General features: G+C 43.1%; 1 protein-coding gene across 1 annotated transcript in view; it reads right to left on the bottom strand.

Annotated features, from left to right (window-relative positions):
- The window catches only part of LOC138354162 (ice nucleation protein-like), a 95,538-nt gene that overhangs the window by 18,397 nt on the left and 58,514 nt on the right, over positions 1-18,627 (bottom strand). Inside the window, exon 4 of the mRNA XM_069308051.1 lies at positions 11,942-12,133. Within this exon, the coding sequence (XP_069164152.1) occupies positions 11,942-12,133 (192 nt within the window). The remainder of the gene's footprint in view (positions 1-11,941; positions 12,134-18,627) is intronic.

Here is an 18,627-nt window from a genome sequence, read left to right as displayed (position 1 = left end):
CATTCATCCACGTGTCGGTAAGGGCATATCTATTTTTTTCTGTGCAGACAACAGCATTTAAATCGTTTTTTTTTTATTTTTTAAACTTCTACTGTTAGTGTAATATACCCTAAATGAATTGTTATTTTGAGGCTCTGCTCTTTCCCTGATCTTTTTGCCAATTGGTTTCTCAAACAAACACATACTTTTATTACCTCCATCCTCCCTATCAATTCCCATACCACTATTTACTAACAGTTTAAACCCAAACAAACACCTCTAACCACTGGTTCCAACGAGTTCGCAACAACAACAACCCCAGCCCTCGATAGATGCACCCCATCACGAGCATACATTGCACTTCTTCCATAGAAGTGTTCCCAGTTGTCTATGAAAGATATTGCATTTGATTTGCAATATCTTTACAGCCTGCAATTGACACCAAGTGCCCTCGACAACCCAAGCAAATGCAATGTAATAATGATAGGTGTAGGGAGCACAAGACCAGATATATGGTATCATTTGGGAGATGAAATACATCAAGAGTAAGAGAGAGAAAAAGACCTGGGGGTTGATATCTCGCCAGACCTCTCATCTGAAGCTCATATCAAGAGGATAATATCAGCAGCATTTGTCAGGTTCGCTAACATAAGAACGGCGTTTAGAAACTTGTGTAAGGAATCTTTCAGAACTTTGTACACCACATATGTCAGACCAATCCTAGAGTATGCGGCTCCAGCATGGCGTCCATATCTAGTCAAGCATAAGACTAAACTGGAAAAGGTTCAAAGGTTTGCCACCAGACTAGTATCCGAACAGTGGGGTATGAGCTACGAGGAGAGACTACGGGAATTAAACCTCACGTCACTGGGAGACAGAAGAATTAGAGGGGGACATGATCACCACATACACGATTCTCAAAGGAATTGATAGGGTAGATTAAAACAGAATATTTCCCACAAGGGGTACACGCACTAGGGGACACAGGTGGAAATTGAGGGCCCAAATGAGCCATCGAGACGTTAGAAAGAATTTTGTCAGAGTCAAAGTAGTAGACAAATGATCTCCCATTAGACATTAGGAAGTGATGTGGTGGAGAATGACTCCATACACAGATTTAAGTGTCGATATGATAGAGCCCAGTTGGCTCAGGAACCTGTATATTAGTTGATTGACAGTTGAGAGTCGGGACCAAATAACCAAAGCCCACCCCCCTCGCAAGCACAAATAGGTGAGTACACACTCACACACACACACATGTGTGTGTGTGTGATGACGCAAAATTAATGAGAAGAGTTGTGACAGACGAGGATTGTAGGATCCTCCAAGAGGACTTAAACAGGTTGCAGAGATGGTTAGGGAAATGGCTACTGGAGTTTAACACCAGTAAATGTAAAGTTATGGAAATGGGATCAGGTGACAGGAGACCAAAGGGACAGTACACAATGAAGGGGAACAGCCTACCTGTAACGATTCGAGAAAGAGACCTGGGAGTGGATGTGACACCAAATCTAACTCCTGAGGCACATATAAATAGGATAACGACAGCAGCGTACTCTACACTGGCGAAAATTAGAACTTCATTCAGAAACCTAAATGATGAGGCTTTTAGGGCGCTTTACACTGCCTACGTGAGACCCGTCTTAGAGTATGCCGCGCCATCATGGAGCCCCCACCTGAAGAAACACATAAAGAAACTGGAGAAGGTTCAGAGGTTTGCGACGAGGCTTGTCCCACAGTTACGAGGGATGGGATATGAAGAGCGTCTGAAGGAACTGAACCTTACGACACTAGAGAAAAGAAGGGAGAGAGGAGATATGATAGGGACATATAAAATACTCAGGGGAATTGACAAAGTGGAAATAGATGAAATGTTCACACGTAATAATAACAGAACGAGGGGACATGGGTGGAAACTGGAAACTCAGATGAGTCACAGAGATGTTAGGAAGTTTTCTTTTAGCGTGAGAGTAGTGGAAAAATGGAATGCACTTGGGGAACAGGTTGTGGAAGCAAATACTATTCATATTTTTAAAACTAGATATGATAGGGAAATGGGACAGGAGTCATTGCTGTAAACAACCGATAGCTGGAAAGGCGGGATCCAAGAGTCAATGCTCGATCCTGCAAGCACAAATAGGTGAGTACAAATAGGTGAGTACACACACACACACACACACACACACACACACACACACACACACACACACACACACACACACACACACACACACACTCACTCACACAGAAAGAACTTTTTTAGTGTCAGAGTAGTTGACAAATGGAATACATTAGGCAGTGATGTGGTGGAGGCTGACTCCATACACAGTTTCAAGTGTAGATATGATAGAGCCCAATAGGCACACCAGTTGATTGACAGTTGAGAGGCGGGACCAAAGGGCCAGAGCTCAACCCCCGCAAGCACAACTAGGTGAGTACACACACACACACACACACACACACACACACACACACACACACACACACACACACACACACACACACACACACACACACACACACACACACACACACACACACACACACACACACACACACACACACACACACACACACACACACACACACACTCACACACACACTCACTCACACACACACACTCAAGGCACTCCTAACCTATTCATTAGTCCGAGGAAACATCAGTATGCCTTTATACTTGAACTCCCAAAATCACCAGAATGTATAATCCGTGGTCAACATCGCCCAAACTGTTTTCCATTGTGGGGCCGGAGCCAGGCAAGAGGCACTGAGCTACAGGCCAGTGTCCTTGACTTGTATACCATGCAAGGTGATGGAGAAGATAGTAAGAAAAAACCTGGTAACACATCTGGAGAGAAGGGACTTCGTGACAAATCGCCAACATGGGTTCAGGGAGGGTAAATCTTGCCTTACAGGCTTGATAGACTTCTACGATCAGGTGACAAAGATTAAGCGAGAAAGAGAGGGCTGGGCGGACTGTATTTTCTTGGATTGTCGGAAAGCCTTTGACACAGTACCGCATAAGAGGCGGGTACATAAGCTGGAGAGACAGGCAGGTGTAGCTGGTAAGGTGCTCCAGTGGATAAGGGAGTACCTAAGCAATAGGAAGCAGAGTTACGGTGAGGGGTGAGACCTCCGATTGGCGTGAAGTCACCAGTGGAGTCCCACAGGGCTCTGTACTCGGTCCTATCTTGTTTCTGATATATGTAAATGATCTCGCGGAGGGTATCGATTCATTTCTCTCAATGTTTGCGGACGATGCTAAAATTATGAGAAGGATTAAAACAGAAGAGGACTGTTTGAGGCTTCAAGAAGACCCAGACAAGCTGAAGGAATGGTCGAACAAATGGTTGTTAGAGTTTAACCCAACCAAATGTAATGTAATGAAGATAGGTGTAGGGAGCAGGAGGCCAGATACAAGGTATCATCTGGGAGAGGAAATTCTTCAGGAATCAGAGAAAGAAAAAGACTTGGGGGTTGATATCACGCCAGACCTGTCTCCTGCAGCACATATCAAGAGGACAACATCAGCGACGTATGCCAGGCTGGCCAACATACGAACGGCATTCAGAAACTTGTGTAAAGAATCATTCAGAACTTTGTATACCACACATGTCAGACCAATCCTGGAGTATGCAGCCCCAGCATGGAGTCCATATCTAGTCAAGGATAAGACTAAACTGGAAAAGGTTCAAAGGTTTGCCACCAGACTAGTACCCGAGCTGAGAGGTATGAGCTACGAGGAGAGACTACGAGAATTAAACCTCACTTCGCTGGAAGACAGAAGAGTTAGGGGGGACATGATCACCACATTCAAGATTCTGAAGGGAATTGATAGGGTAGATAAAGACAGGCTATTTAACACACGGGGGCACACGCACAAGGGGACACAGGTGGAAACTGAGTGCCCAAATGAGCCACAGAGATATTAGAAAGAACTTTTTTAGTGTCAGAGTGGTTGACAAATGGAATGCATTAGGAAGTGATGTGGTGGAGGCTGACTCCATACACAGTTTCAAATGTAGATATGACAGAGCCCGATAGGCTCAGGAATCTGTACACCAGTTGATTGACGGTTGAGAGGCGGGACCAAAGAGCCAGAGCTCAACCCCCGCAAACACAACTAGGTGAGTACACACACACACACACACACACACTCACACACACACACACACACACACACACACACACACACACACACACACACACACACACACACACACACACACACACACACTCACACACACACACACACTCACACACACACACACACACTCACACACACACACACACACACACACACACACACACACACACACACACACACACACACACACACACACACACACACACACACACACACACACACACACACACACACACACACACACACACACACACACACACACACACACACACACACTCACACACACACACACACACACACACACACACACTCACACACACACACACACACACACACACACACACACACACACACACACACACACACACACACACACACACACACACACACACACACACACACACACACACACACACACACACACACACACACACCCTGTGTGTGTGTGTGACACACTACCCTGCCCTCACCCCTCCTCATCCCCTCTCCTTCCATGTGACCCCCCACCCTTGCGAGGGAGGTGGGAGGTCCCCCCCACCCCCTCTATCCTTCCCCCTCCCAACCTCTCAACCTCTATCTGTCTCCCAACCTTACGCTATCTCCCAACCCCTCTATGCCCTCCCTAATCTTCAGACCCAGTATGCCCTTCCTACTCCAGACCTACCTACCCAGGCCCTACCCCAGACCCTCCTACCTACCTTCCTAGAAGCCCAGCCCCCAGTAGCCCCCCAAGCACCCCTCCTGAACTCTTTCACCCCCCATACACCCCCCGGACCCCCCCAGACACCCCCCGGATCCCCCCGGACATCCCCCGGACCCTCCCCGCCCCCAGTCATCCCCCAGATCCCCCGGATCCCCTCTGCCCCCAGTCACCCCCCAGACATCCCCCAGATCCCCCCAGACTCCCAGAGAAAGGGAGAACTCTGGTACAAGAGTTTCCATGAAGAATCTCAAGGTTTGGTACACCAATGCTGATGGGGTATCTAATAAAGCAGAAGAGATAAAAGAAAGAGTGAGTGAAGCAGATCCTGACATAGTTGCAATTGTGGAAACTAAAATTAATGACATGATCTCAGATGCAATCTTTCCTGAAGGGTACCAGGTGATACGAAAAGAGAGGACACAGAGACAGGGAGGGGGAGTAGCACTCCTAATAAAGCGGAAATGGAAGTTTGAAGACCTGGGAAATCGAGTTACCAATGAGTGCACAAGCTTCAAACATGGAACTCTGACAGTAGATGGGAGGAAGATTGTGATCTTGGTAATCTACAATCCCCCACCAAACAGTAGAAGACCCAGGCAGGAGTATGATGACAACAACAAAGCATGTATAGATGAACTGCAGAAGGCAGCAACACTAGCCCACAGAATGAGAGCGAAGCTGCTGATCATGGGGGACCTAAATCATGGAGAGGCTACATGATGGAATTCAAACTTATGACCATGGGACAAGAGATCTGGGAAAGGAGAGCTGACTACAGGAAAGGGGACTATATGAGGATGAGGGACTATCTGGGTGAAGTGCAGTGGGAGGAAGAAATTAGAGGAAAAACAGTCCAAGATATGATGGACCTAGTCATACAGAAATGCCAGGAGGCCGAAGAGAGATTTATACCAACGGTAAAGGGAAAAAATAAGAAGGAATATAATAACCCATGGTTTAATAGACAGTGTCAGGAAGCAAAAATGGCCAGCAGGCGGGAGTGGAGGAAGTACAGAAGACAAAGAACAGAGGACAACAGAAGCAGATACAACAGAGCTAGGAACGATTACATTAACATAAGACGAACATCGGAAAGGGACTATGAGAACGATATTGCAATCAAAGCGAAAAAACAACCTAAGTTACTACACAGTCATATAAGAAGAAAAATGTCGGTGAACGACCAAGTGACAAGACTAAGGAAGACAGAGGGGGCATATACTGAAAGTGACAAGGAAATCTGCGAGGCACTGAATGCCAGTTTCCATGGAGTGTTCACTACCGAGCCTGAGCAGCTCCCATTGTTGGAAGGGGTTACCCTAGATGAAAGACTATCAGATATAGAGGTGACAGCAGAGGAGGTAATGAAACAGTTGACAACTCTAGATGCAACTAAAGCAGTTGGACCAGACAAAGTATCACCGTGGATACTAAAAGAAGCAGCACAGGCCCTCAGCGTGCCTCTGGCAATGATCTTTAATGAGTCACTTATGTCAGGAGAATTGCCCAGTTGCTGGAAGAAGGCAAATGTCGTGCCGATCTTCAAGAAAGGAGATAGGGAGGAGGCACTTAACTACAGACCTGTATCACTGACAAGCATCCCCTGTAAAATACTGGAAAGAATAATTAGGCTACGACTGGTTGCACACCTGGAGAACATTAGGTTTGTGAACAAACATCAACATGGGTTCTGGACAGGGAAATCGTGCCTAACAAACCTTCTGGAATTCTATGATAAAATAACGAGAATAAGACAGGACAGAGATGGTTGGGCGGACTGCATATTTCTGGACTGCCAAAAAGCCTTTGATACAGTACCGCACATGAGACTGCTGTTCAAGCTCGAGAGGCAGGCGGGGGTGGGGGGAAAGGTCCTAGAATGGATAAGGAACTACCTAACAGGAAGGAGCCAAAGAGTTACGGTAAGGGGCGAGAAGTCGGACTGGCGAACAGTAACAAGTGGAGTACCACAAGGATCGGTGCTGGGACCAATTCTATTTCTTGTATATGTTAACGACATGTTTACAGGCGTAGAGTCCTACATGTCGATGTTTGCGGATGATGCAAAGTTGATGAGAAGAGTTGTGACAGATGAGGATTGCAGGATCCTCCAAGAGGACCTGAACAGATTGCAGAGATGGTCAGAGAAATGGCTACTAGAATTCAACACGAGCAAATGTAAAGTTATGGAAATGGGACTAGGAGATAGGAGACCAAAGGGACAGTACACAATGAAGGGGAACAGCCTACCTGTAACGACGCGTGAAAGAGACCTGGGGGTGGACGTAACACCTAATCTATCTCCTGAGGCACATATTAATAGGATAACGACAGCAGCGTACTCTACACTGGCAAAAGTTAGAACATCATTCAGAAACCTAAGTAAGGAGGCATTTAGGGCGCTTTACACTGCCTACGTAAGGCCAGTCTTAGAGTATGCCGCCTCATCATGGAGTCCCCATCTGAAGAAGCATATAATGAAACTGGAAAAGGTTCAGAGGTTTGCAACGAGACTCGTCCCAGAGCTACGAGGGATGGGGTATGAAGAGCGCCTGAGGGAACTGTGCCTTACGACACTAGAAAGAAGAAGGGAGAGGGGGGACATGATAGGAACGTATAAGATACTCAGAGGAATTGACAGAGTGGACATAGACGAAATGTTCACACGGAATAGTAACAGAACGAGAGGACATGGATGGAAGCTTGAAACTCAGATGAGTCACAGAGATGTTAGGAAGTTTTCTTTTAGCGTGGGAGTAGTGGGGAAATGGAATGCACTTCAGGAACAGGTTGTGGAAGCAAATACTATTCATAATTTTAAAACCAGGTATGATAGGGAAATGGGACAGGAGTCATTGCTGTAAACAACCGATGCTCGAAAGGCGGGATCCAAGAGTCAATGCTCGATCCTGCAAGCACATATAGGTGAGTACATATAGGTGAGTACACACACACACACACACACACACTCACACACACACACACACTCAAGGCACTCCTAACCTATTCATTAGTCCGAGGAAACATCAGTATGCCTTTATACTTGAACTCCCAAAATCACCAGAATGTATAATCCGTGGTCAACATCGCCCAAACTGTTGTTCATTGTGGGGCCGGAGCCAGGGAGAGGGCGCCCGGCCAGTGTATTTTACGCCTGGTGGTGGACCATCACAAGGAATGGCACAGTCCCCTACGGCCACAGTTTACAGCTTTGGCCTCGCGTTTAACAACTTGAATTGGCAAAGTTTAAATCAACGAGTCTGTTAAATGCTGCAGTCATCTCACTCGTTAGCTTATATACGGTGCGAAATGGTGGTGGTTGTGCTCCAGCACCACCTCCCCTCACCATACACCAGGAGGTGTATCACTGCCTCCTGTATACAGCTTTAGGAGCGTATTTTAGACATGAGCTATGGTCAGGACTAAAGTATATTCCTCGGGAAGCCAGTAAGCATTTGTGGAGGACTGCTCTAGATTGTGGTTGTGCACCCGATACTTATCTTTTTGAGTGGCAGTGTATTGTGCACCCCATACTCATCCTGTGAGTGGTAGTGTATTGTGCACCCCATACTCATCCTGTGAGCGGCAGTACAAAGTATTAGAGAGCGCACAAAGGATTTAAATCCTTTGCGAAGGATTATACATTATATTGCAGTGAAGATTATATTGCATAAATAATGTCAACTAACCAGTACCCATAGAGGTATGGAGGTCTGACACCAAGTACCAAACCCACAACAAAAGTTGTTGTTCTCTGCGTCTGTCTGTCTCTACTATTTAATGACATGTACTAATTCCTGCACTTTAAAAACAATTATATTATAACCTCATTGAAAATTTACTACTGTTGCAGTGTTTGGTTAGTCGCTACATGTAATGCTATCCTCTTATCTGTATTATTTGCTTGTAAAGATACGTTATACTGCAACGTTAGTTCTCCTGTTATATGGGAGTTTCAGTGTTTCTTGTTATAATAATCTATAATTATATATATATATATATATATATATATATATATATATATATATATATATATATATATATATATATATATATATATATATATGTCGTACCTAGTAGCCAGAACGCACTTCTCAGCCTACTATGCAAGGCCCAATTTGCCTAATAAGCCAAATTTTCATGAATTAATTGTTTTTCCACTATCTAACCTACCTAACCTAACCTAACCTAACTTTTTCGGCTACCTAACCTAACCTAACCTATAAAGATAGGCTAGGTTAGGTTAGGTAGGGTTGGTTAGGTTCGGTCATATATCTACGTTAATTTTAACTCCAATAAAAAAAAATTGACCTCATACATAATGAAATGGGTAGCTTTATGATTTCATAAGAAAAAAATTTGAGAAAATATATTAATTCAGGAAAACTTGGCTTATTAGGCAAATCGGGCCTTGCATAGTAGACCGAGAAGTGCGTTCTGGCTACTAGGTACGACATATATATATATATATATATATATATATATATATATATATATATATATATATATATATATATATATATATATATATATATATATATATATATATTGTCTCTCATACATTAACCATATTTATATTGGAATCACGTTCATATTAGTACATTAATTTTGACAAATATTTTTTGTTATCCTTCGTCAACTAATTTTCAAGCCAACCATTTTAAGTTGTTTTCTATATGTTTGTATTTTTACACACAAGATGCTGACGACGGAGTGTTGAGATACTGGTCGTCTGGGTGTCCACCAGGTTGGACCAGGTGAGGAACTTGAGGAACACTGGCGTCGTAACTAACAATAACACTATTGACATCTAGTTTGTGTTGAAACTAGATCAAAAGAGATAAAGTTCGCGTTGAAGGGTGATGGGTCGAAGCTTCAGAGAAGCAGCCGTGTGCAGCTCTCTACAATGTATAGAGATAAGATTAAGGTTTGGGGACTGGATGAGGTGAGCGATACTTGAAACTGGTGCTATATCAAGGTGTTATCGAATATGTGCTTCATTGTAAGGTGTACAACTGCTATTAACGAGAATGAGATGTTCGTTAAGTGAGCATCTTGGTTGCTCCTAGGTTCAGATCATATATTGTCTTGGTTATTGATGAGTCAAATAAAAAATCCAGTATAACTGTCTTATCTCTGTCTCTCTCTCTCTCTCTCTGTCTCTCTCTCTCTCTCTCTCTCTCTCTCTCTCTCTCTCTCTCTCTCTCTCTCTCTCTCTCTCTCTCTCTCTCTCTCTCTCTCTCTCTCTCTCTCTCTCTCTCTCTCTCTCTCTCTCTCTCTCTCTCTCTCTCTCTCTCTCTCTCTCTCTCTCTCTCTCTCTCTCTCTCTCTCTCTCTCTCTCTCTCTCTCTCTCTCTCTCCCTCTCTCTCTCTCCCTCCCTCCCTCCCTCCCTCCCTCCCTCCCTCCCTCCCTCCCTCCCTCCCTCCCTCCCTCCCTCCCTCTCTCTCTCCCCCTCCCTCTCTCTCTCTCTCTCTCTCTCTCTCTCTCTCTCTCTCTCTCTCTCTCTCTCTCTCTCTCTCTCTCTCTCTCTCTCTCTCTCTCTCTCTCTCTCCCTCTCTCTCTCTCTCTCTCTCTCTCTCTCTCTCTCTCTCTCTCTCTCTCTCTCTCTCTCTCTCTCTCTCTCTCTCTCTCTCTCTCTCTCTCTCTCTCTTTCTCTATCTCTATCTCTATCTCTCTCTATCTCTCCCTGTATTTTCTTCATGCACAGAAGTGGCACATCTGGCAAAAAAATCCTCTGTGTTCTTTCTGGCAGCGGGTTCGCCGGTTCTCAGAAAGTCTTATATAGTTTTACAGCTTCGCTATTGAGCTTTTTGTAGACCCACTTCGAAGTCTAGAAGTTTACAGATGAATTTAATAGAAATGGGCGAAAAATAAATTGTCAGATAAAACACTGGCTTTATGTCTAATTATTTTTTCGAATATTGAGTATTTGGTATAGTATTGTTAATGTTTAATAATGGTTTTGGAAAGTTACGTACACCTTCATCTTAAAAAAAAAATTTGTAACATTAGAACAAATGACATTTAAATTATATCTAATAAAACAAAGTTATTGTTCATACTTAATGAAACTTGTAGCTAGATATTGCGTCGTAATAAAGCAAACAAATTAAATTATATTAGAGGTAAAATAGGGATAGGACGATCAGAAACTTAATAAAACTAGTTTAGTACAGGTAAATAAGTTTAGATCAATAAAAGAGAGGTAAGATTTTAGGTTTTATAGGGGAAAGCGCTAAGTCATTACGACTATATAGCACTTGGAAGGGGGGTTAGGATAAGGATTTTGGGATGGGACGTGAATGCGGGAACGGAAGTGTCCAATCACTTGGACGGTCGGGGATTGAACGCCGACCTGCATGAAGCGAGACCGTCGTTCTACCGTCCAGCCCAAGTGGTTGGACAAAAAAGAGAGGTAAACTGAAGAATTGTTCGAATTCATTTAACCCTCCATAATTATTCCCGTACACGACCAAACCCCCAAGTTGAACTTAATCAGAACTTGCAGGAGAGGTCGAGTTAACAACTGGAGAAACAGAGCTTAACCGCTTCTACGCTGAGATATTGTTAATTATAACTTGCGGAAGAGGAGGCCGTAGCACCTGCCGGGGGACTCAACTCACACATATATGATGTTTTAAGTATACAGATGTTCTTGCAGTGATCTATCTTGAGGTTATCTTGAGATGATTTCGGGGCTTTAGTGTCCCCGCGGCCCGGTCCTCGACCAGGCCTCCACCCCCAGGAAGCAGCCCGTGACAGCTGACTACCTCCCAGGTACCTATTTACTGCTAGGTAACAGGGGCATTCAGGGTGAAAGAAACTTTTGCCCATTTGTTTCTGCCTCGTGCGGGAAGCACTTGGAAGCACACGTGATGAGCAAATGTCTCTCTGATGTCCGACTACGTACAGTGTGGCTGGGGAAATCTGTCACGATATTTAATAAATATTTTGAATCAAACAGCTTAATAATTTATTCTCATGTATTTTTTTTTCTATAATATGTCATTGTAAAGGACAATTTGTCCGCTGGGTACTGCATAATCATGCGCAGAAATATATCAGTGTGAATTTCAGTTAAAATTCTGGTGTTTCTTTGAAACTGGAGTTACCTTTAAACTGAGCAGTTTCTTTGGAAATGTGGAGTTTCTTTGAAACTGTGGAGTTTGTTTGTAACTGTGGAGTTTCTTTGAAACTGTGGAGTTTGTTTGTAACTGTGGAGTTTCTTTGAAGCTGTGGGGTTTCTTTGAAATTTCGAAGTTTCCATGAAACTCCGAAGTATTAAAACTTTGATTACCAGTTTTCTGAAAATTGAAATCAAAAGTATCTTTAAAAATAAGCTGTAGGAGGCAGTTTTAATGGCCAAAAAGTGAAAGAAAGCTGGTGTTCAAATGTCGGGTTAACGATATTAATACCGAGAGACATCTGAAGGGTGAATCATACCTGATCATACTTTACGGGTCAGATACAACGCTCCAGTTACTGTGTTGACCAGACCACACACTAGAAGTTGAAGGGACGACGACGTTTCGGTCCGTCCTGGACCATTCTCAAGTCGATTGTGTGTAGGTATGTAGGTAGACACATAATTGACTTGAGAATAGTCCAGGACGGACCGAAACGTCGTCGTCCCTTCAACTTGTAGTGTGTGGTCTAGTCAACATACTTCAGCCACGTTATTGTGACTCCTCGCCTCCAGTTACTGTGTGTGGGAACCAGGGAAAATTACGATGGAGAAGAACTAGAGGCAAATTTGAGGCCAATGACAATAGCTTCATTATTTGGAGAATTAATACCTGGAACATTTAAGTTCACTTCATATACTTCACTATGATGTCTTTCTTCACTTACATTATGACTCTCGATACTCTTTGTCTTGCTACAAAATCAATGTATGTAAAAAATGTAAATCAAGTTTACTTATTGTTTTCATTAAAGGAAGTTTCTAATATTCGTTATTAAATCAATCACCCATCTCTATATAATTTAAATAGAATTTACATAAATTATGTAGTACGATGCGCAAAGTTATCCCCTTGATCCAATTTTTTTTTAATTTTGCCGGAAAGGGAGAGTTTAATAGGCAGCGTTACTCATCTTGTGAGTGAACATACTGCGATCCCGCCAAACACACACCGAAACTACGACGTTGGTACAACGTTCGAACGAGTTTTAACACCTCCTAACCAGTTATAACAACCAATATAGCGAGTTGTAACAACGTTCTAATACGTCACAAACACGTTAAGCCAAGATGTAACAACTTTATTACAAGTTGTAACAAGCGGAAAATAGAGACAGTTACGGTTTGTGTTTCCAGGGATAACATCTTGTATAACACCCCCTCCCCTCCCTCTCCCCAAACCCACCCAAACAGGAAGAAAACCCGATGGGTTGTTCATCCTTTTACTTGTACCTATCTTGGTTATCTTGAGATGATTTCGGGGCTTTTAGTGTCCTCGCGGCCCGGTCCTCGACCAGGCCTCCACCCCCAGGAAGCAGCCCGTGACAGCTGACTAACACCCAGGTACCTATTTTACTGCTAGGTAACAGGGTGAATCTAGCTAGACGAAGATGGGAGTTAATTGTCTCAAGTCAACACTTTACGGAACAAGAAGATTAACATTTTCCAACCCCTAAACTTATTATCTTGCGGGTGCAAAGTAGGAGAATATTTTAACAATAGTATCAGAAATCGACGTATATTATTTTCCTAATTTAAATAATGTTAAGTATATTATTATACACATTTTTAAAATTTCTCTTCGATGGGAAGAACCTCTCAGTTAGTGCTCAAGTGGTCGCCGTCACTGTCAGGTAGTGCTCAAGCGGCGCCCGTCACTCTCAGGTAGTGCTCAAGCGACGCCCGTCACTCTCAGGTAGTGCTCAAGCGGCGCCCGTCACTCTCAGGTAGTGCTCAAGCGACGCCCGTCACTCTCAGGTAGTACTCAAGCGGCGCCCGTCACTCTCAGGTAGTACTCAAGCGGCGCTCGTCACTCTCAGGTAGTGCTCAAGCGGCGCCCGTCACTCTCAGGTAGTGCTCAAGCGGCGCCCGTCACTCTCAGGTAGTACTCAAGCGGCGCCCGTCACTCTCAGGTAGTACTCAAGCGGCGCCCGTCACTCTCAGGTAGTACTCAAGCGGCGCTATCACTCTCAGGTAGTGCTTAAGCGGCGCCCGTCACTCTTAGGTAGTGCTCAAGCGGCGCTATCACTCTCAGGTAGTGCTCAAACGGCGCCCGTCACTCTTAGGTAGTGCTCAAGCGGCTCCCGTCACTCTCAGGTAGTGCTCAAGCGGCGCTCGTCACTCTCAGGTAGTGCTCAAGCGGCGCCCGTCACTCTCAGGTAGTACTCAAGCGGCGCCCGTCACTCTCAGGTAGTACTCAAGCGGCGCTATCACTCTCAGGTAGTGCTCAAACGGCGCCCGTCACTCTTAGGTAGTGCTCAAGCGGCTCCCGACACTCTCAGGTAGTGCTCAAGCGGCGCTCGTCACTCTCAGGTAGTGCTCAAGCGGCGCCCGTCACTCTCAGGTAGTGTTCAAGCGGCGCCCGTCACTCTCAGGTAGTACTCAAGCGGTGTCGGAAAATCCGACACCATTTAATAATCATACAGATAATAGCTGTATTACCAACAAGTTACCCATAGAAAACGTAACTTGTAGTGGAATTACCGTCTATAGAAAACGGGATATCATCACCACATACTATTATAATTCACCAGCTATTCTGCTGGGAATTGTTCTTAAATACATTAGTCTTTGGACTTTACCATCATAAAAACATCTTATATAAATTAACTTAATTATCAATATTAAAGTAGAGTAAATGTGACCCTTCTATCACTTTCTGACATCTGGACAAGTAGGCCAGGCGTCAGTGAGTGGGGAAGGAGGGCAGCCATTGTTGTGTCACCTCCGAGACGTGTGGAGCAAACGGCTCCTATCATTCTGGACAATGTCGGCCAGTAACGTCAATAGGATGGAGTGTTAAACAGCCATTGTGTTATTGAGACCAGAGGCTCACACGGGAGCAAATTCGGCTCCTGTTAATTTTACTTGGACGTAGTGTTATGGATACCAAAGGTGTACCATCTGTCAACACGCTGTCAACAAATCAAGTTAAGTGTTCTTTCCGAAACCCATTATTTATCATTGGTGGCCATTAATGTCATTATATAGGGTGACCCGGTTAGATTACGTGGAAGCCTCAAACTAAAGGTAATTAAGCCAGGTCTTCATGTTCCATGTACTGTATAGTGTTTTCTCTGATATACTTGTCATATATAGGATTCTGGCTTCACAGCTAGCGCACTTTTGACAGGTCAAGACGAGGAAGAAGATTTGTGCACCAGTTACTGGGTGATATGGAAGCTACCTCAAAGAGGATAATTTGGTGTCTACACCCTAGTTATACCTGGTGGACTAACCTGCTGTACTATAAGATAAGGAACCTCATCAATGTATGTAGCTATTACTGTAGTTTGATTGGCTGCATATATATAAACTATTAAACCCCCCCTAATGTGTAGAGGATCGATTTGTGAGATTAAGAGATTATTGCAGAAATACAGTCCACTTATCATTATACAAATTGCTATCGAAGTATATAAATTAACGTAAATATAAATTCATATAAATTAAATAAATATAAATCTCACAGGTCGGTTCCCACATTGTTTGGTCATCTTCGAACCGGATGACGGATTATTTGATCCTTTGAACCCACATTTGGTCATCTTAGTACCGGATGAACCAGTTAACCAGTGGATTCATTAAATATACTAGTGCAGTGTGATTTAAACAAAGGCCAGCAGTCAGACGGCAGCCTAGCCTCGAGGGAGCTCAGGAGCCTCCCTCAGCCCAGTTCAGCTTCGTCAGCGGTTTCATGCACACCCACAGATATTTGGTGGCGTGTTATTTCGTGAAATGACAGCGCTAATATAGAAGCCAGCCTAATTAGTGACTGTGTCTTCGCGATATTGTTCACGGATTTCGTGGTGTTACATTTCGCGAGAGATTATCTACGAATTTGTGGACTTTATTTCGCGAGGTCACTAATAATATTTAATACTTCTTGATAATATTAGAAGTTTCATAGAGGCTAATTAAGAGGCTATTAACAATAATTGTGTATATTATTTCTCCAAAATAGAGAATTATTTAATATATATTGCACTAGTGATCACAGTATAATATTTACTAAGTGCCAACCCACAACAGGGTAGGATATTAACCATTGACTAGTTGAACTATTATCGTTCATCCTAGTCCCATTATTACCATAGTCAGTTGTACTATATTGAACAACCTAACACCATTAATGAATGGTCCAGACCCTATTTTGGGTGAAATTTTTATCAACTCGAATTGAGTTGTATATATAATAATTTACTTATGATCATTACACCTTTGAGTGATTAATTAGTGTCTCTACCATCCTAGGGTGATATAGAAGAGCTAACCTAAAGGTACTTCCAGTGACACTGGTTTATCACTCAAATCATTAGTGTGTATGATTGTATATATATAATGTGTATTAATTTTAAGTGCTAACCTCTAGTAGAGGTAGGATTATTGCCTAGTGAGTGCAGAATTTGACCCTAGGCTACCATTAGTGCTTGTTCAGTATTATGAGCAGCCCAAGTACAAGCCCCACAAGGCTTCACCAACTAGCCAGTATGGATAATGCAGGGAGAATGAAAAGAACCCTTGCAGGTCTTAAAGGCCACTTAACAAGACAGATCAAGAAATGTGAAGATTTGTCACAACAATCTCAAGTTGATTATGCTGACCTGGAAAGCTATTATCAAGCAGCTGCAGGTAAATTTGAGCAAATCAAATGCCAAATGGCTGTCCTTGTGGGGACAGACTACTACCATCGATTCATCGGTAGCCCTACTAAATATCAGGGTATAACCATGTTAAACTCTGCAGGAGGTAAATTACTCTCAGGCCCAGTATCAAGCCTGAGGAGACCTATGCCTGCAGATAAACAATACTAGTAGAAACCTAAATTTGTCAGCTGATTATATTTCTCCAGTAGCATTATACTAAGGAGATTACAGCTGACTATACCAACAGAAGTTGATGTTAGTATCATCATTTGAAGCTGAAGATGAGTTCATGAGGCCTCAGTGGCAAATCAGTGAACAGTAGCCTAAAACAGCTACAAGTCACTGCGACCAATGTCACTGAACCCACTGCAGTCTCAGAACCATACTTTACTTTAATGATGAGCTATTCAATCTTCTGAATCAATTAACTAAATTAAACCCCAATAAATCTGATGACTGATTTGATACATTTATTATTTAATCAAGATGTATTCCATGGGCCTCAGTGTTTATATATCAGTGACCAGTTACCTGAAGAAACTTCAAGTTATATCTAATGTCACTGATCTCACTGCAGTCCCTGAATCATACTTGACTGTAGTACTTGATCACATCCAGTCTTCTGGGTTAAATAATATGTGATAAGGCTTGAATATTAGCCTTTCAAGAGTTGACAGGGAAATGAAATCGCATTAGACTTCTAACCCCTGCAACTCTAGTACGGGACATCCGTCCTGTACGAACAGACGCACAAATGTGTGATTACTAACTACTAACATCAAATTAATGTAATAATTCGAAGGAGGAGTATCGGTGTTCGTCTGTTCTAAATAGGACTTCGACCCGTGAGCAGCCCCCTGGGGAATTATGTCGGAAAATCCGACACCATTTAATAATCATACAGATAATAGCTGTATTACCAACAAGTTACCCATAGAAAACGTAACTTGTAGTGGAATTACCGTCTATAGAAAACGGGATATCATCACCACATACTATTATAATTCACCAGCTATTCTGCTGGGAATTGTTCTTAAATACATTAGTCTTTGGACTTTACCATCATAAAAACATCTTATATAAATTAACTTAATTATCAATATTAAAGTAGAGTAAATGTGACCCTTCTATCACTTTCTGACATCTGGACAAGTAGGCCAGGCGTCAGTGAGTGGGGAAGGAGGGCAGCCATTGTCGTGTCACCTCCGAGACGTGTGGAGCAAACGGCTCCTATCATTCTGGACAATGTCGGCCAGTAACGTCAATAGGATGGAGTGTTAAACAGCCATTGTGTTATTGAGACCAGAGGCTCACACGGGAGCAAATTCGGCTCCTGTTAATTTTACTTGGACGTAGTGTTATGGATACCAAAGGTGTACCATCTGTCAACACGCTGTCAACAAATCAAGTTAAGTGTTCTTTCCGAAACCCATTATTTATCATTGGTGGCCATTAATGTCATTATATAGGGTGATCCGGTTAGATTACGTGGAAGCCTCAAACTAAAGGTAATTAAGCCAGGTCTTCATGTTCCATGTACTGTATAGTGTTTTCTCTGATATACTTGTCATATATAGGATTCTGGCTTCACAGCTAGCGCACTTTTGACAGGTCAAGACGAGGAAGAAGATTTGTGCACCAGTTACTGGGTGATATGGAGGCTACCTCAAAGAGGATAATTTGGTGTCTACACCCTAGTTATACCTGGTGGACTAACCTGCTGTACTATAAGATAAGGAACCTCATCAATGTATGTAGCTATTACTGTAGTTTGATTGGCTGCATATATATAAACTATTAAACCCCCCCTAATGTGTAGAGGATCGATTTGTGAGATTAAGAGATTATTGCAGAAATACAGTCCACTTATCATTATACAAATTGCTATCGAAGTATATAAATTAACGTAAATATAAATTCATATAAATTAAATAAATATAAATCTCACAGGTCGGTTCCCACAAGCGGC

The sequence above is a fragment of the Procambarus clarkii genome, chromosome 61 (genome assembly GCF_040958095.1).
Source record: "Procambarus clarkii isolate CNS0578487 chromosome 61, FALCON_Pclarkii_2.0, whole genome shotgun sequence".
Taxonomy (NCBI): domain Eukaryota; kingdom Metazoa; phylum Arthropoda; class Malacostraca; order Decapoda; family Cambaridae; genus Procambarus; species Procambarus clarkii.
This window is presented reverse-complemented; position numbering and strand designations above follow the sequence as displayed.